Below are 19,742 nucleotides of genomic sequence, written 5' to 3'. Positions count from 1 at the left end.
TCCTACAAATAAATTAAAGATAGCCTCTCCTACAAATAAGCTTTTACTTATTAAATTGCAATTTTCTTACATATCCTTCAAAAGGTCTGTATATTAAGTTTGATGATATGCTCATTTGTTTAAACTATTGATAGATGTCGCAAAAGAAGGTAACTCCTGAATTCTTTACTCAGTTAACAGCCATAGTATCTAAACCTGTGGGATGGACTTTATGTGATGGTGTCCATTGTCACAATTGGAAAATACTGTCCTCTCATGTGCAGTTACTTGCCATCCCCACTAGGCGGTCCTCATGAGGTGAATTAAGGTTCAAATCACGGTGACATAACTGACTTATTTGAGAGGACTAAAAACTAATGAGATTTGGAAGCAATTTCTAAAGGTTTGGAAACATGACACCGTTTCCTTGTTGCATACAGTTAGTGTCAGAGAGGGCAGGGAAACTAGTCCAGTTCCCTTCCCCCATCCAGATTTGCTTGGCCCGGTCAGAGCAGAAAGCGGTCAGTCCTTTATTTGTCCAGTAGAGATACACGTAGTTGCATATATGTGATTAAACATCTATGGCTTGCTCAGTGAAGTTTAATTTTTATAAAGGCTCCCAACACATTTGACCTGATCCAGCAAGGGCCAGTAACACAGAGAAGTACCTGCTGCTAGAATGGAAGACACGTGGACAAAAGAATTCTGCACATGATTTCTGGGGCTGTGCTTTTGCATTCAACTCTCAAAGTGACTTGTGTCCTGGAGAAAGCCTTTCAGCTTAGCTGTGGGCATTTCCAAGTCATACTCTGCTTCGCCTCTGAAGAATTGGCCCCTGCAGGAACCTGTTCCACAGTAAGGGGGAGAGAGCTGCCCAAACCGACTGGATCTCTGCCCAACCCTCACCTTTCTCTACTCCCCTAAATCCTTCTCTTTGATTAGCCACCACCACCGCAGATTGTATCAAGGGAAATCTGCACTGGAGTGGTCTGATGTCAGGCTCCTGTTTTCCACCACATTTAGAGTTTTCGCTTGGGCACTTCCCCATTCTTTCACTTTGGCAATCCTAGGGACTAGCATCTTCACTTGCATACTAGAGGGGTGAGAGGTTTAACTGCTACCGCCCCTTTGGTTCTCTCTGTGGAAATGTGATCAGTTGGGGCAAATTATGGGTTGCAGAAGTCAAATGGAAGCATTGAAAATAAACTAAATGAAAAGCACAAATACCTTAACCCATCACAGCAAACTGAGCTAAGAACAAAGAAAAATGATAAAACTGTGTATCTTCTTTCTCTAAACTTTGTGCTTACCCTAAAGGATGTTAACTAGGGGCCAAACTAGACATGATGGTGTCCCTGAATCTGACACAGGGATGCTGCCGCCATTTTGAAGCTTTGATTTAAAAAATGCCGCAAGGGCCCAATCCTGATTAGTCCTGTGGTGCGGCAGGACAAGGTGCTGTTGTTTTCTCTCCCCCCCCCCCGAAATCTTTTCAAGTGCCAGAACGGCTCTCCCTTGCACTTAAAAAAATATGCTGTGGACCTTATCAGAATTGGGTCCTCACAGCTTTTTTAAATCACCGAGACTTTAAAATGGAAGTGCCCCTGTGTTGGAACCAGGGATGCTTTCACATCTATTTTGGCCCTTAAACTAGGCTATTCTTGGAGTTGCAAGTAGTCAGAAGTAGTTCATTACCTCAGTTCCTTTGTGCGATATGATGTTAAATTTTTAAGAACTGGGAAAGTGAATTCTTCAACATCAGACTTACTTGTTTCCTTTTTGCATTCCCTCAGTGATTCCTCCTTCCTGCCCTGTGTTTTAATCACTGTTTTTATGTTTTCAAATGTATGTTTTAGCTCTGGTTTTAATTGTTTTCGTGATGTGTTGAGGGGTTGGTAGGTTTGTTTTAATGGTTTTTAAAGTGTGACTTTATTACCTATATTTTGTTAGCCGCCTTAGTGGTCCTTGTGAGGACAGAAAGGCAGGGTAGAAATGTTGTAAAATAAAAACCATAGCTATAATTAACATACACAAAGTTTATACCCTTCTAAGCCCGTTGGTTTCAATGAACTTAGGAAGGGTGTACCTCTGCTTAGGGTGGCACTGCGAGTCCTGTATATATTGGTTACTATTATACCATTGGGCATATTTAATGATTTAAGCCTGATTTTCATATGCATCTCTAGACTTGGTATATTGTGGATTTGATGACTGGCATTTAAGTGGGTGAAGTGACTCAACTGAGAAGCGTTGCATTTGAGACTGCATGAAAGTCCTGTTGTTGATCCATTCACAAATTCAAGTCATTGTGATGTTTCAGTCGTCAAGGGAAGGACGGCCCCTGGCCATAGTGTAAACTCCAAACATGGAACCCACAGTTCAGATGTGATGAGCAGGGATTAACCATTTTGGAGGACTTGCACCCACTCATGGAAGCTGACCTGTGATCTTACATCTTCCGAAAGAACACTACCCATATCAGTAGACCACAGGCGTGAATATCTAAAGACTCGGGGAGAGCCAAAACAGCAGCAGAGGAATCAACTCGTAAGTCTTGCTTTGCCTGCATGTTAAAGGCTGAGAGTTTACATGAACACATCAAACTTGCTTATATACTGAATCACGATTGGTCTGTCAAGGTCAGTATTGCCTACTCTAACTGGCAGCAGCTCTCCAGGAACTCAAGCAGAGTTCTCCCACATGACCTCATACCTGGATCTTTTAACTGGGGAGACACAGGGAGTTGAACTTGGGACCTTCTGCATACAAAGATGATGGTCTACACCACTAAGCCCTGGCCCCTGCCCCAACATACCAGCTGCATTGGTATCTCACTGCAAACTACAGTTTCATGCCTTATCTGCAGGGAAGCAGCTACACCACTAAAACGTTGAGAATTGTTGTTCTGGCCAGTAATTTGTGTGTGTGTGTGTGTGTGTGTGTGTGATGCCACAAAAGTTCGATTTTATGTGGAATTTTCAAAATTTCTGCTCCAGGAAGCTGACCCAATGCCATTGGCTTTAGTATCGCAACAGGTGTTGGTGTCTGAAATTCTGTTCCAGACAGTGAGTGTTCCTCATGGCAACCACAAGTCCCCGAGTCTACCTTCTATTCAGTGGACTCCTGTGTGCTGCAAGCAACAAGATTTCATAGCCTTTCCTTAACAAGCTGTGTTTCTGTTCCCCTCTTCCTAAACATCACCAAACATGGGAGGCTGTGGATTTGTTTTCTGCAGTAAGTAATCATTTAATTAAAAGGGGGAGAGGGGAAATAAACAGGAGTCCAAAAAATGCCGCAGCTGTGTTTTTGTTAGACATTATATATAAAAAAAGGAACGAAATTATAATATAGTAAATCATTTTGTAGAACATGAAACTTAAGTGTTTTTTTATACAAATTAATTGTGATAAGTTCCAAATGTCTTGTCACCATGATAATACTGAATGATGGTGTGCCGTGTCCGTTATGTCAGAGGCCTTGGAATGGTAAAGGCTGTTCATGCACATAATCTCCGTTCCCAAGATATGTTGCAATACAGTTTAAAACAAGTAGTCAAGGAGAGCAGAGGGTTCCTTTTGATCAGCGCGATGCCGGTCATTTTTCGATGGATCCTCCCAACCCGTGGGTGTTTTAGCTCCCTGGCGAAGGCCGCCCTCTGGTCGCTCCTCCCCGTTCAGTCTGCGTGCTGCAGAGATTTCATCCGCAGAGTCCTCCTTGCACGTTAAACGTCAGCTTGTCATAGATTGAACCTCAAGGAAAGACCTTCATACTTTCCCCGATGCACGTTCAGTAGTGGTATCAAAAAAGTAGACAAATTCTTCTCAGAAGAAAATCTCTATGGCCTGTGGAATCTGTAGGTCGAAAGCAGAAGGAAAGGACTGTTAGCAAGCGCTGCAGTTCTTCAAAATGAAAAGCGGCAGCATTTGAAACAGCATGTTGCCCCAAACCTGCCTTAAACATTTCTCTTATTTCTAGTTGATTGTGTGTGTGGTAGTGACTTCATGGGAAAGCCCTCACTTCACCTGCGGCCCTCTGTACTGCCTGACATTTTGCCCATGGGGTTGCTCAGTTTATTTGGGGTAGGTCCTTCAGGAGACCACTGGGAAAAGGGGAAACTGCATAAGATTGCCTCCACAAGAACAGGAGAGCCAGCGTGGTGTTTGGAGCGATGGACTCTGATCTGGAGAACTGGGTTTGATCCCCCACTCCTCCACATACGTGTCGGAGGCTAATCTGGCAAACTGGATTGGTTTCCCCGCTCCTACACATGAAGCCAGCTGGGTGACCTTGGGCTAGTCACAGCTCTCTCAGCCCCACCCACCTCATAGGGTGTCTTGTGGGGAGGGGAAGGGGATTGTAATCTGGTTTGATTCTTCCTGAAGTGGTAAGAGAAAGTCAGCATATAAAAAACAACTCTTCTTCATAGGATCCAGCCCACAGACACAGTCCAACGAACTCTGTTAAGGCACTCAGTTGCCGCAGGTATTTGGAAGCTAATCCCGTGTTTGAAGTTTTTATAGCTAGCAAGAGTGCTTCTGAAGTTTCTCCAGTGGTTTATGAATGTATGATCATTTGGGGAGGGATTCCCCCCCCCCGTCAAATCACATCTGACATGGCAACCCCTGGTCGGGTTTTCAAGGCAAGAGACGTTCAGAGGTGGTTTGCCATTTCCCGCCTCCACGTCACACCCCTGGTATTCCTTGGAGGTCTCTCATCCAAATCCTTGAGGGATGGGGATGCTTTTTAATATTTTGGTCACTGTTTTTAAGAAGAGATTGCTGATATTTTATTGTGTTTTTAAATTAAGTATTGTATTATTCTTTGTAAGCTGCTTCATGCTTTTGGAGAAGGGCATATAGTATCCTTTATTTTTAGAAAAATTGAGAGCCTCTTCATCCTGCAGACCTCAGAATTCTTTCTTTTTGTTCTTTTGCTGCTGTATTTTACTGCCCCTGTGAATCTGATCAGAATGTATGCATTGTATTATATTTTGGATGTCTGTTTTAAATATTAGTTTCTAACATATAGTGTCTTACTGTTCTGTGTCTGGTGTGTTTTTGTAAGCCACCTTCAGCCTCTCAGTAAGGAAGAAAAAGCAGAATGTAAATGCCTTAGTAAACAGAGTGGGAAGGGAACTATACATACAATCACATCGTTTGATGTTTATATTTTGGTGTTAGTTATGCACATGCTTTAAATCACACATCCCGTTTTCTCTATAGTATATACTGTCCTTATGTTCCTGTCCTTACTGTGTTTTGAATGTCATGTGTGAACTCTTGTAGGTCTGGGTTGCAATAGCTAAAAACATCCTAACATAATATTGTAGCTAGGGGGTGCTGTTCTCACATGAACACATGGAGCTGCCTTCTACTGAATCAGACCATCGGTCCATCAAAGTCAGTATTGTCTACTCAGACTGGCAGCAGCTCTCCAGGGTCTCAGGCAGAGGTCTTTCACATCACCTACTTGCTTGGTCCCTTTAACTGGAGATGCCAGGGATTGAACCTGGGACCTTCTGCATATCAAGCAGATGCTCTACCACTGAGCCACAGCAGCTATAATTCTGTGTTTTCCTCCAAGTGAAGCCTTGCCTATACACATTTCTTCTGTACAGGAACAAAAGGTTCTGCAGACCCAAGGCCCGAAGGTAATTCTTTTGTACAGGGTGGGGGTGGGGGTGGGGAGAAAAATCTGGGAAACTGACCTTGTCAAATGCTTGCTTGATGCATGCACCTCCATCTCATTACTTTTGTACTCGTTTAGCTCTTTGCGAATTGCTGCCTATGAAATACACATGAAAACCAGGTTAGTCAATCTTTTAAAATTAGCACCAAAACGTGTTTAAAAGACCAAACAGATATAACATAGTTCTCCTCTTCAATATATAATCACAACAATCAGAAGGACGAAAGGGTCAACTCTTGCATCCAAGAAGTTCAAAAATCTCTTGGCTCGGGCCCAAACTATATGCAACTGTTTTTTAAAGAGTTGGGTCCTGGGGACTTTTATTCCCTGTAGCTACCTAGTAGTCGCAGGGAACAGCTTCTAAAAAAATATAGGAGAGCCCAAATGGGTTCAGAATAGCACTGTGGGGAGGAAGGGCTCCTATCTCCACACCATACACAATTTTCCTGTGCAAAATCCCTGCTGGGGGTGTTACTTTGCTGATCCACGTGCACAGAATACTCCACATAAATAAGTACCCCCAGCAGGGTTTTTGCAAGGGAAAACAGCTTGAGGGGAAGCAGCAGCCCCCCCCCCCGTGGTGTCATTCTGAGCCCATTTTGGCTCTCCTTTTGGAGGGGTGGGAGGAGCCATTCTCTGCATCTGTTTGACTGGGCAATACAGGTTGGATCTGGGAAACAGTAATGTGTGGTTTGGCTCTCAGACTGAAATGAGCACACGTCTGTGTTTCCAAGTCTCTCGGTCTTTATTAAGGGACCCTTCTGCAAATGCTTCCAACAGCTTGCTAGCAAATGGCACAGTAAACTGTGAGCACACCTATAAATCAAGATCTGAGAGCATGTGGAACAAGTACACATCTACCTCCTCTCAAGCCTAAAGAAACTCTACCTAGTCCTCTCGATTTATAGATCACTATCTCAAGATGTGTCTAGGCTCACAGCCTGGAAAGTGATTTCAGATTCCTCTAGGAAAGTTATATGGACCTTTCCCACACAACCTAAAAGGATCATATCTTTGCTACCGGTGTGAATAAACTGGAATTAGCCCATGACAGTATTTCCCAGGGACGCCCTGCAGGATTTTCAGTTAAATGCCCTGGCTTTCCATTCTGAAAGCACCCCAAACACCTAACCTAGTTTACAGTTTTCCAGATCAGGACAATGATTCTTGCCCTTCTGCTTGAAGCAGATGGAATATAGCTCAAGTTCCCTTGGCTACCTATTAGCTGGCCTTATTAAAAATGTAAAACAGAAATAAGAAATTCATGCCATCTGCATGGAGGGAGAAGCAGTTTCACGGGGCAGAAAGCAGCATTAAGTGTGGCAGTTTGCAGAATGAAAAAAGCCACATAAACATTCCGCCTCCCTCCCCTTGAGCTGTCTGCATGCAAATGTCCTCTCGGGTAATTAATTCTCCTGTACATATATAATCTGCTTTGCCACAGAACATCTTTTGTTTCATTGTGGGTGTGATTTTTCTAAAACCGAATATCTTTTTTTTTTTGCAAAATCATTAAAACACAATATAAAATATACAAGAACTACTGTCAACTAAAACTGCAAAACAAAACAATAAATCACAGAAGCAATTTAATCAAATACTCTAGTTCCAGAAAAGATTACAGGATTGTAAAAACCTCACATATCTCCCTACAATGCTGCAGAGATGGGCATCTAACGGTACCACAATGAAGTATATTTCAGTGCTCATTTTTTTTTAAAAAAATTCCCAGCTCAAGAAAGAAAAGCAGTGAATAAACTGTAATCAGTTTTGCCCTTGGTACACTGGCAATGTTGAATCCTGTCTTGGCACTATGTGGGATTGCCTGCTGTGGAACAATAGCTGTTGTGGCCATTTCTAAACACTGGCAAACTAGTTTGCAAAACTGGCCCATTGTACTTTTTTAGAGCTAAAGCTTCCTGGCAGATGTTTATGCCCCAATTCAGTCAGTGGCCATAAGAGTGTGGAAGCAGGCTATTGTGTGCATCCTCCTACCTGCATAGGAAATCGCATGTACAAATGGGATGGTGTGTGTGTGTGCATGGGCAGCCAGGCTGTACCTATCTAACCCCATCAGAAATAGCACTGAACCTCTGTTAAGGAAGATAAACGGGGGAAACTGTTTTCCTTCTCCTTCCTCCTAAACCGGTGATCAGTGTGATTTGCTGTGGGGTTGTCCATGTACCGTTCATCTTCATGACTTCTGTGCAGTCTTGCATGGCCTGCACCTGTGCAGTCCCATGCGTGCCTGCACAGAAGACCACTCGAACACTAGTTACAGGTAAGTGCAGCACTATTTCTCAGCTGCAATGTGCACATGTTATTTTGTGGGACTCCCTACCCCAGGATGTGGTGATGACTGCCAACTTGGAAGGCTTTAAGAGGGGAGTGGACATGTTCATGGAGGGGAGGGGTATCCATGGCTACTAGTAGAAATGATACTAGTCATGATGCATGCCTAGTCTCTCCAGGATCAGAGGAGCATGCCCATTATATTAGGTGCTGTGGAACACAGGCAGGATAATGCTGCTGCAGTTGTCTTGTTTGTGGGTTTCCCTGATTGGCCACTGTGTGAACAGACTGCTGGACTTGATGGGCCTTGATCTGATCCAGCATGGCTGTTCTTATGTTATTGGATCTGGAGTTTCAGGGTTGCTTGGTTTCTTCCAGCAAAAGTTTATTTGGTTCTCGACAGCCCTGACTCATTACCTTGTAGTGAGCTAGCATTCCCCCCCCCAATCATTCTGTATGCAACAGATTAAAATCCTGCTCTTGTGGTATTTAATAAGAACCTTTGCCAGGAGCACTCAATAAAGCAAAGCCTCAAAGCCTATGATGTGGCATTTCTGCCTGCTTTTCATGGATACCCAAATACCCATTTGTACCAGGTGGACCCTTCCATCTGTCTTGTTACTACTCTAGTTTCAAAGTTTCTGCTGTCAGAGAAACCATTCCACATTGACTCATATTCCCTGGAATGCTGTGTTATGACTTCCCACGGTGTTTCAGAGGACCCTGGGCTGAGTTCTAAGGTGCACTTTGGTTCATAGGCCCAGCCAATTCATTAGGTCTCTTCAGTGCCTCTCCTGAACTGACAGTCAGCCATATAACACATTAATACCTTTTCTTGTGTCTACACTTTACTGGGGCAATTCCATAAATGAGAACAAGTTCCTTCACCATTACCGACGTTTTCATTGAGGATCCTCTGATAAATTCTGGAACACCAGAGCCCCTCACCAATACAATTTAAAAACCAATGTGTTAAGAGTATGAGGTATTACTTTTTTCCCTTTTACATGTAATGTGCCGATCCTATTATGTGAAAAAATATGTCAACATGAGCCCAATACTGACAATAAAATGGAGATATACCTTATCTGCCGCCGAAAGCCGAGTCCAAGGCTTGTCTGCTCGTCTGTCGTAATCCTGTGCTTTTGCCACTTCCACATAATCGCTGAATCGTATTAGGATTTTTCTGTCTCTTAATTCATCAACTGTGGGTCTTTGATTAAGCTTGAGAGAAAAAAAGAAAAGCCCGTATAAATACTACAGAGAAGACAAAGGGTTAGGGGCATTGCGAGAACACCTGCATTTTGCCTTTGTTATGACTGAATGCAGTTTAAGTATTTGAAATTAATGAAGCCATATTAAGCATCCAGGGCAAAAGCCCAGAGCTTTGCATCATGCATGGATGTTAAATAAAGTTATACAGCCATCTACTCTAGGGTTGTATCCAGATGTTGTTGCTCCTCCCATCCCCTGTCCACATGCGGAGCTGAGACTGAAGATGTCATGCTTTAGGGAGTCTTAGATCTAACCACCATTTGTGATAATGTCTGTAATTGGTTACCTGCCCTGACCTGGATGGCCCAGGCTAGCTTGATCTCAGCAGATCGCATAAGATAAGCAGGGTCAGCCTTGGTTAGTGCTTGGATGGGAGACCACCAAGGAATTCGAGGGTTGCTGTGCAGAGGAACGCAATGGCAACTCATCTCTTGCCTTGAAAAACCCTACTGCGACTTGATGGCACTTCACACATATTTGATTACCTCCATAAATCAGACACCACAACCTGTTGTGGTTAGATTGTGCACTTGTTTTTTGGGGGGGTTTAGGAAGCAATTTTCCTACAGGCCAGATTGGCCAGGGATCCTGGAGGGTTTTTTTTTTTTTTTTACATCTTCTGGGCATGGAGGTGGGGGTCACTGGGGGTAGGGTGGGGAGGTAGTTGTGAATTTCCTGCATTGTGCAGTGGGTTGGAATAGATGACCCTGGTGGTATCTTCCAACTCTATGATCTATGATTCTAAGTCCTTTAACCTGGCTGTACACGGAAGAAGGGGAAAATGAGGAAGGGGGTGTGCCAGTTCTAGAGTAAACCAGGCTTATTCTCATCAGGGCCAAACCCAAATCTCTTCTAGACATTTGAACCCAGTCTGGATTTGTATTGTTTTGACGAAGGGTGCCTCTTCAGGAAACACTTCTGCTTTCAGAGCTGTGCTGGACCTGCTATGTAGATGGCAGGCATATTTGAAGATATGCTTTGGAGCCTGTGTTAAATGTTTGATACACAGTACAGCTTCGCACTTTAAAATGTGACATATGAAACAATTATCAACATCTGTTTAGGGCCACTTTACCATCAATGGTACTGAAGTCCTGACACAATGATCTGTACAGTTGGAAAAGGCTCAGGTAAGGGTCCAGTTCTTAACACCTCAGTATCAGAAAATCTTGGCTACAGCAATCATTGGAGCTTTGGAGTCTATCATTAGTGCTTGGTCCAGCAAAGCAGATCACCACGCAAAAGCCAGCTTCTCTATGTAGATCACTTGTTGCGTTATAAACTGGTTCTAAACTGGATGTGCATCAGAATACACATCTGAGGGCAGATGCTGTGTATTCAATGCTCTCTATTCAATGGTGTTCAAGAGATTTCAATTAATATACACCTTCCAAGACACTAGTTACTACTATTTATACTTGAGTAGTGGTGGATTGGGCAATAGTAGGCAAATTGACATGGTTTTACATGTAGTACATTTGTCTTGCATGTTAACAATGAATACAACTGTATTCTGAGCCCTTGTTCATGATATAGGAGCATTTGAATGTGCTAAAAAGTCTCCCGGTGTCTGTATAAACCAGGGGTTCCAAGAACAGCCATCTCTGAAGAAGAAGAGTTGGTTTTTATACGCCGACTTTCTCTACCACTTATGGAAGAATCAAACTGGCTTACAATCACCTTCCCTTTCCCTCCCCTCCACACAACAGACACCGTGTGAGCTAGGTGAGGCTGAGAGAGTGTGACTAGCTCAAGGTCACCCAGCTGGCTTCGTGTGTAGGAATGGGGAAACAAATCGTGTTCACCAGATTAGTGTGGAGGAATAGGGAATCAAACCCGGTTCTCCAGATCAGATTCCACCGCTCCAAACCACCGCTCTTAACCACGACACCATGCTGGCTCTCAATTAATGAATGAAACTCTGAGAATAGTTCTTAGCAATAACTCTAAGGTACTGAAATGGAAGGGAGGGGCTGTGGCTCAGTGGTAGAGCATCTGCTTGGCACGCAGAAGGTCCCACGTTCAATCCCTGGCATCTCTAGTTAAAGGGACTAGGCAAGTAGGTGGTGTGAAAGACCTCTGCCTGAGACCCTGGAGAGCCGCTGTCAAGTCTGAGTAGATAATACTGACTTTGATGGACCAAGGGTCTGATTCAGTATAAGGCAGCTTCATGTGTTCAAGGGATTGATAAATATCAGATTACAAGAAACCTGCTCCAGCATAGAGTTGGACTTGATAGTTGTAATGCAGATTCTTTATCCTGAAGTCTGCAGCAGTTTGCTAGCTCCAGAGTAGCTTGCAAAAGGATGCAAAGCTTCATAAAAGAACACCGAATCCACAGTCCTCAGATGTATGCATAAAAACTCCCAGCAGGGGAGATCAGCAAATGAGCAGCGTTTCAGCATCAGGTCTAACACCTGATGGGGAATTACTTGGGCTGAAGAATATCATGTAGGAATACACTTGCCACTCAGCAGATGGATGGCTAACTTTAGACTTCTCACAAATGAGAAAGAAGGATCTGCCTTTTATAGCTGCGCTCTAGCAAAAAATTGTTGTATGAAGGCAAATGATTGCCAATTAGCTGAGCGCAGCTCTTCATCTGTCGCATGTCATCTCACTACTGCCAAAGAGTTTCCAGTCACATAGAGGAGGACTGCACAGGAATGGTGTTCCAACAGATTGCAGCTGATGCAATCTTGCCTTAGTTAACCTGAAGCATCTCTATTATAAACCTGGACTTTTTTTGTGTGTGTGGCCAGAACGTCAAAGTTGAGATCTGCATAGCTCGCAAACTTGTGAAATGTTCAGCATGTGTCCCGGCCGAAGACCAACTCAAGTTGGGGGCAGGTATGATTTCTCTGGTGTTTGCTCAACCTGTGGCTGTCTGAAACTGGGAGGTGTGTCAAGACTCTAGATAAAACATGGGGCATAGTCCGGGGGGGGGGGTGGGAACTTCGCAGAGTTTAAATCTCACTGAAAGCAAAAGCCTGGGAATTAACTGTTTCTACCTTTTGCTGGATTGACCCCCATGATCTCCAAAACTTTCATCGGAAGGTTTTTCAGGTTCTGGGGAGTTACCCACAGGTGACCTATCACTGTCATCCAGGCGTCAGTCTTTCGACTGGCACTGTGGGACAGTACTGCTTCTAGCCACCTGTTCCAGCCCAGCAGTTCTCGTCTACATTTCTCGTAGGGTCTTCCTTACAAGGCATGTGTGAAACATGTCATCAAAAACGGGGAAACTCGGAGAGCGCTCTTACCTTTCTGGTCAGCCTCTGCTTGATCTCTCTCCTTTCTTCCTGTTCGGTTTGGTCATTCCTTTCTGCAGAAAAGATGAAGAGAGAGATGACTTTCCTCATGAAGACCAACTCGGCGAGCTCCTCCTCTGCCTCTGCTCTACTGGCTCGAGCTCGGTGCCCACCTTGCCTGGTGTTCTGCCAAGAGCATCGCACGCTGGCGGCACGCTCCAGCCGATGCCAAGCCCTCCCGCCGGTGACCAATTAAAGGAAGCTTCCACAGGCACCAAGCAGCCAATCCCGTCCCTCTATTAGGAAAATGAGGGGCGTTCCTTTCTTTCTTTCTTCTTCTACTTTTTTTTTAAAGAGGGAAAATCGATAGACTTTTAGAAGTCTAAATGATCGCTTTGTGATGCCACATCTCTGTCTGAGTCATCTGTGCTGCCCTTACAAGCTGGAACATTGTATAGCAGCTGCTTCAGGGAACACACGTTCCTCATACCCTTACTCTGCCAGCCTCCCGTAATTTTGTTGATTAATTTATAACAATAGCCAGCATCTCCTCCCACGCATTTTTCTCTGCCTCCTACTATTCTCATGGTGCCAATCTTAATATAGATCCTTGATAGCCTTTGAAGGTTTCCTTTTCCCCCCTCCTGTCCTCTCCACAAAGCGATGCTCTCACCCAAAGCCTGTTTGCTTTTCCGTGCCGTAAGTATTAGTATTCAAGCTGTGATAACTCTGGCATAGCAGAGCTAAAACTAGACGGGAGAACGGTAACATTGTGTGAAATATATCCTTAGCCCTGGGATACGAGTTAATGGATTTTTCTATTTTGAGGGCCGCCTGTTACTAAATTAAGACCTGCACCCGTGACCTAGAAGGAGCTGGAAACCTATGGGGGAAAAATTGTTAACCATCTTTTAAAAGGGGGGGGAGGATAGCGGAGCAATCCTGTGTTGCAAATGGTAATGCCAGCAAACCGGGGGGGGGCATTTTCTGCAGTGCATTAGATGTATGGTTTTTGCATACAACAGTAAGCTAGTGAGCATTGAAGATGCTGCTTGAAGGGGGGGAGAGGGGGTGGGTATTTTTAGAATCCGATTCTCTATTTTTTGCTGTCTACCGAGCGTTTTGAAAAGGCAGCCACATGGAGCTATTTATAGAAGGATAGTAGCTGCGAGCAGCCCGCTGTAACTGGGGAGAGCCTGAAACCTTCGCAGCCTTGACAATCAGTGTGCCAGACAGAATGGTGAACACACACCCTATCTCATTCAATTGTAATTCTATTCAAGGAGCAGAAACGTCAGCGAAGGTGCCGCTTTCTGCTTAGGTGGCCTCGGATGAGCAAACAGGTAGTGCAAAACACACGCTGATAAGAAAAAAACGTTTTATAAAAATGCTAACTTTGGGGGAATCGACAGCATTCTCATTCCAAGGAGAAATAATACCCTATTTGGCCCGATCTTTCTGTTGCCGAGGAAAGATCAGCAAACACATGCAACACTACCTACATTGTTCCTGAAATGGGGCGGAATCTGCTTATTTATTTGTTTTAAGACAGAACAGATTGAGCTTCTGAACACACATGAAGTTGCCTTCTACTGAATCAGTCCCATGGTCCATCAAAGTCAGTAATGTCTACTCAGACCAGCAGCAGCTCTCCAGGGTCTCAGGCAGGGGTCTTTCACATCACCTACTTGCCAAGTCCCTTTTAACAGGAGATGCTGGGAATTGAACCAGGGCCCTTCTGCATGCCAAGCAGATGCTCTCCCACTAAGCCACAGCCCCTCCCCAAAGCTTCTTCTCTTCGGTGAAGTCAAATTCCATGGCAGTCAACATCTGAAGCCCAGTGCCGGGAGGCAACATCAGGGGAAGGCCTCTATGCCCTGTTGTTGAACCTCCAGAGGAACTGGTTGTCCTCTATGTGATAAAGGGTGCTGGACTAGATGGACCACTGGTCTGATCCAGCAGGGATCTTCTGATATTCTTTACTCCTGCCTCCAAAAATCCCAGACACATGGGATTACTTAGCTGTAAGTTTGGGGAATGCTCTCTGCACATGCTTAAGGCATTCCATCACTATGGCTCCCAGTGCCTAAGGGTTAACAATAAGTCTAATGCCAAATCAAATTACATTATCAAGGAATGCAAAGATATATATCAATTCAGATTAACATTACTGATACTTCAGTGTAGTGGGATCTCTTGCAGCCCCAATCAAGAGGGTTGCAGTGGCCATTAAAAAGATGTAGTGCCGATGCGTGAATTTCCCATGTGATCAGCCTTTCTCATAGGGGCCATGGCTCAGAGGTAGAGCATTCACTTGACTTGCAGAAGGTCCCAGGTTCAATCCCTGGCATCTTCAGTTGAAAGGACCAGGCAGTAGGTGATGCGAAAGACCTCAGCCTGAGGCCCTGGAGAGCCGCTGCCAGTCTGAGTAGACAATACTGACTTTGATGGACCAAGGGTCTGGTTCGGTACAAGGCAGCTTCATGTGTTCATATGATTCAACCACTACTACCACAGCTTGGGGCCCAGCCATGGTGAAATTGCACCAATGTATGAATGCATCCTTTGTCTGAATGGACAAATCCAGAGTAATTTTTAAAACTATGTGTTTGCTCAACAACCATAATAATAAATGATGGCGATGATGAGGAACAGCTTGAATTCTCGCAACCGTTGAGGGCTTGAAACATGATGGGGATCTACCATTTAGCCTTTGCTGATGGAGGAATGTCAGTCCTTCACTACAACCTGGCTTTGTGATATCATAATGTTACACTCTTAATGGGGAAAACTAGAGTTTTGTAATAGCAGTATCACTAAGACTGCCCTTGGATCAATTAACAATTCACAGGTCCAGCTTTGGACTGATCAGTCTTAATGAAACGCCTCTGCCAACTCTACATTACCAGGCCCAAGAGTGTAATTTACGCCCCTTCTCTTGGTAAGGTTTCTAAATTAGCTCTGACATAGAGACAACTGACCGATTAAGACAAAAACAGTTCTGATCAAAGCAAAGCTTGACTCAGTGGGAACTTCACTCTGCTGCTCTCTGAAAGCAACCTAGGAATTCTCAGCAAACTTCCAAATCCATATTTTCCCTCCCATTTCAACAGTTCCATTGCTGTGGATGTAGCTCTGACAGTTGCAGACAGTTCTTACCAACCACAACTGCCAAAGGTCTAGGAAGCAGGGAAGGCATGGATCTCAGGTGGTTGTAGAAGAGAAGGAGAAGAAGAGTTGGTTTTTATATGCCAACTTTCTCTGCCACTGAAGGAAGAATCAAACCAGCTTGCAATCACCTTCCCCTCCCCACAACAGACACCCTGTGAGGTAGGTGGGGCTGAGAGAGCTCTAAGAGATTTTATACCCTCATCTTTGCTGCCTTTTTAAAAAAGGAGACTCAAATCAGCTTACCATTGCCTTCCCTTCCTCTCCCCACAACAGACACCCTGTGAGGTAGGTGGGACTGAGAGAGCTCCAAGAGAACTGTGACTTAGCCCAAAGTCACCCAGCTGGCTTCATGTGCAGGAGTGGGGAAACCAACCTGCTTCACCAGATTAGCCTCCGCCACTCATGTGGAGGAGTGGGGAATCAAACACGGTTCTCCAGATCAGACTCCACTGCTCCAAACCACCGCTCTTAACCACTAAACCACGCTGGCTCTGAGTCACTGTGCAGAGGGACCCCTACAGGCAGTCTGTGCAAGCCAAAGACATTGTCAAGGGGACTGGACATTCATGGAGAACAGATCCAACTATGGCTACTATCCATGATGAGTTAAGGGAACATCCACACCCCAGTGCTGGGGGACAACATCAGGAGAGCACCTTGGCCTCTATGCCCTGTTTGTTGGCCCTCCAGGGTAACTCGCTGGCTACTGCATCCGACAGGATGCTGAACTAGAGGGACCACTGGTCTGATCCAGCAGTGCTCTTAAACCCTCAATTCTCCTCCCATTGCAGGGTCAATGGGGTTTGCACCTGTTCAGATCACTGAAGTTTTCTTCCTGGGCACAGCATTTATACCATACAATCTGTTCCCCAACTCCTTTGGCTACTGCTTGGATGTGGCATCCAGGATTGAACACACAGAAGAAGCTGCCTTCTACTGAATCAGACCCTTGGTCCATCAAAGTCAGTATTGTCTACTCAGACCAGCAGCGGCTCTCCAGGGTCTCAGGTAGAGGTCTTTCACATCACCTACTTCCCTAGTCCCTTTAACTGGAGATGCCGGGGATTGAACCTGGGACCTTCTGCATGCCAAGCAAATGCTCTACCACTGAGCCACAGCCCCTCCCCATTGCTTCATGGTTTTCCCCATTGCAAGATATCAAGTGAATGCTGGAAGATGTTTTTTAAAAATGGTTCTTTTGAATTCTGGACTAACAATCCAACATACCAGGCTGCCACATTTCAAAAACATCCATCTCTAAGGGCCCCGTGGCGCAGAGTGGTAAGCTGCAGTACTGCAGTCAAAAGCTCTGCTCACGACCTCCGTTCGATCTCGACAGTAGTTGGTTTCAGGTAGCCGGCTCAAAGTTGACTCAGCCTTCCATCCTTCCGAGGTCAGTAAAATGAGTCCCCAGCTTGCTGGGGGTAAAGTGTAGACAACCAGGGAAGGCAATGGCAAACCACCCCATAAACATAGTCTGCCTAGTAAACGTCGGGATGTGACGTCACCCCATGGGTCAGGAATGACCCGGTGCTTGCCCAGGGGACAACCTTTACTTTTTTCCCTACTGGACACACATACCCCTTTGTTTGGGAATGTCTCCTTTGAGATATTTGCCTGATACACTTTTTGGTGGTGTTCACATGTCAGATAAACACCTTTTTTTGTTTAACTTTTGGTTTAAGTCTGTCTCGCCCTCCTGTTGAGCTTAACTTTTTCTGCTTACTTCTCTTTAAACTGTTGAATTACCATTCTGCTGCTGTTTAAATTAGGCACTGTATTCTTGACTGAATTGTTTTGATTGTTCTGGGTGTTATAGGAAGCCATCTTGAACTAAACTGGAAAAGTGGGATAAAAACCATGTTCCAAAGTAATCAATGAAAACATTTAAGAGTTTTTATGCCACAGGACAGCATAAGGAAAAAAATGTCCCCTAGACACTTAAGTGCCAAAGAGTCTTAAGTTTTAAAAAAGAATAAAAAATGTGTTCACTAATGTGTCACAGTTGTCCATAGAGCAAAACCAAACCAGCACTCAGCTCTTAAAGCTCAAAATGCATGAAAATAATTTTAGAGCATTGTTACACTGTATGAACCTATTGTGGGTTGTCATCAGAGGTTTTGTTTTTGTTTTTGTGCAAAGGACACAAAACTGAACACATGAAACTGCCTTATACTGAATCAGACCCTTGGTCCACCAAAGTCAGTACTGTCTACTCAGACTGGCAGCGGCTCTCCAGGGTCTCAGGCAGAGGTCTTTCACATCACCTACTTGCCTGGTTCCTATAACTGGAAATGCCAGTGATTGAACCTGGGACCTTCTGCATGACAAGCAGATGCTCTACCACTGAGCCACAGGCCTGATGCTCCAAACCCTGCTTCCCAGTGGTGATTTGTACAAGCATTGCGGGATATTTTGTACCCAGCGCATAAAAGCACAAAATGAAGCTGTTGTCAAGAAATAGTGGGTGTAATCAAAAGAGCGCTGGTCCAAAACTTATTTTGTCTACATGCTAGTCTCCCTGGGTATTGCATGCCTACAATCAGGCCAAACAAAGGGGGCCAGCACAGCGTGCAAAGCAAGGAGGGAGAGAAGAAAGAGAGAGAGATTAGGGAATGTTGTAGTAACCTACTGACCGCTGCAGACCTGCGCTTATATGGCCCTCGTAAGAAGCGCACAGAGATGAGTTAACCGGTACTGGAAACAACCTTGAGGACGGTGCTTATTCCGATTGGTTTGTATTCTTAGCATCGAAAACGCACCGTGAGCCAATCATGCAAGCTTGCGAGAGTTCCATTTTTAGCTGATTTATTTGCACCAGGAAGAGCTCCCAAGCTGCTCTCTCTGAAATCGATGGGAAGCTCTCCATCAGCACACGTCTGGGATGGAGCCAGCTCAGGGTTTAAAAATTTAAGCGGCCGCTGCAAATCGGAGACATCACAGCCAGTCCTATCTGGCAAAGGCTCCAGCAAAAGTCTTTCCTGGCCCAGAGATCCGTTGAGGAATTACTCTTTAAGAACTTTAATCGATACTTATGAGCCAGAAGACACATGAAAGGGGTCGCTGGTGGACTCCACCACCCCACTTTGTTTCAAAGGCACTGAAATTTGGGTTTCATGAAAAATGAAAGGCAAGTCAGTTCAGCAAGCAGATTTCCAGAGTAAATCTAGATGGATCCCGAATGGATGGAGACGCCTCGACTGTAAATGAGGTTCTAGAATCTAGAACGTTTAACTGGAACGAAGGTGATTTCTTTTCACTACGCCCAGATCCCTTCTGGTTTAACCCACACCCTCTCCCACAAGAAGATGCTCTACCACTGAGCCACAGCGCCTCCCCAAATCTGGTGAACCAGATTCGATTCCCCGCTCCTCCACATGAAGGCAGCTGGGTGACCTTGGGCCAGTCACAGTTCTCCCAGAACTCTCTCAGCCCCGCCTACCTCACAAGGTGTCTGTTGTGGGGAGGGGAAGGGAAAGTGATTGTAAGCCGCTTTGAAACTCCTTAAAGGTAGAGAAAAGTGGGGTATAAAAACCAACTCTTCTTCTGTCTCTATCTATCTATCTATCTATCTATCTATCTATCTATCTATCTATCTATCTATCTATCTATCATCTATCTATCTATCTATCTATCTGTCTGTCTGTCTGTCTGTCTGTCTGTCTGTCTGTCTGTCTGTCTGTCTATCTATCTATCTAATCTCTCAACAATCCTTTCAACAACCCTGTAAAGTAGGGCAGTATAATTATCCCCGCATTGCAGTTGAGTCTGGGAGACAGTGGCTCACCTAAGGCCACCTTGCAAATGTGTGGCCAAGGCAAGATTTGAACCCGCGTCCTGCCAGCTCACATGCTTAGACACCATACCCTGCCAGCTCTTGAACCCTGGGCCAATGGAAGTTCAGGTCACACTGACTGCGATGAAACCAGTGGCCAGGGGTTGGAAAGCTCATGCACAGCAAGTGTAATTGGAAGTAAGTCCTGATGTGTTCACTGGGAATTTCCTGCAAGTACATGTGTGCAAGCTTGCAGTCTAACTTGCTTGGACCTCCACATGTAAAATAGTTCCTCTTATTGTTTCCAGGGA

General features: G+C 44.8%; 1 protein-coding gene and 1 non-coding gene across 4 annotated transcripts in view; both read right to left on the bottom strand.

Moving 5' to 3' along the window:
• Positions 1-3,631: 3,631 nt before the first annotated feature.
• PHACTR3 (phosphatase and actin regulator 3) overlaps positions 3,632-19,742 on the bottom strand; it is a 257,734-nt gene continuing 241,623 nt past the window's right edge. For 2 of the 3 annotated variants that reach the window (XM_056843978.1, XM_056843977.1), the window contains 4 exons: positions 12,498-12,559; positions 9,043-9,183; positions 5,687-5,763; positions 3,632-3,830 (listed from right to left, as the gene is read on the bottom strand). In XM_056843978.1, coding sequence (XP_056699956.1) covers positions 3,815-3,830; positions 5,687-5,763; positions 9,043-9,183; positions 12,498-12,559 — 296 coding nt within the window. In that variant the 3' untranslated portion in view covers positions 3,632-3,814. The remainder of the gene's footprint in view (positions 3,831-5,686; positions 5,764-9,042; positions 9,184-12,497; positions 12,560-19,742) is intronic. The other variant, XM_056843976.1, reaches the window with a different exon arrangement.
• On the bottom strand, positions 5,467-5,535 carry TRNAI-GAU (transfer RNA isoleucine (anticodon GAU)). Its single transcript has one exon. It is a non-coding gene; the product is annotated as a tRNA-Ile (tRNA).

The sequence above is a fragment of the Euleptes europaea genome, chromosome 2, assembly GCF_029931775.1.
Source record: "Euleptes europaea isolate rEulEur1 chromosome 2, rEulEur1.hap1, whole genome shotgun sequence".
In the NCBI taxonomy this organism is placed as follows: Eukaryota; Metazoa; Chordata; class Lepidosauria; order Squamata; family Sphaerodactylidae; genus Euleptes; species Euleptes europaea.
This window is presented reverse-complemented; position numbering and strand designations above follow the sequence as displayed.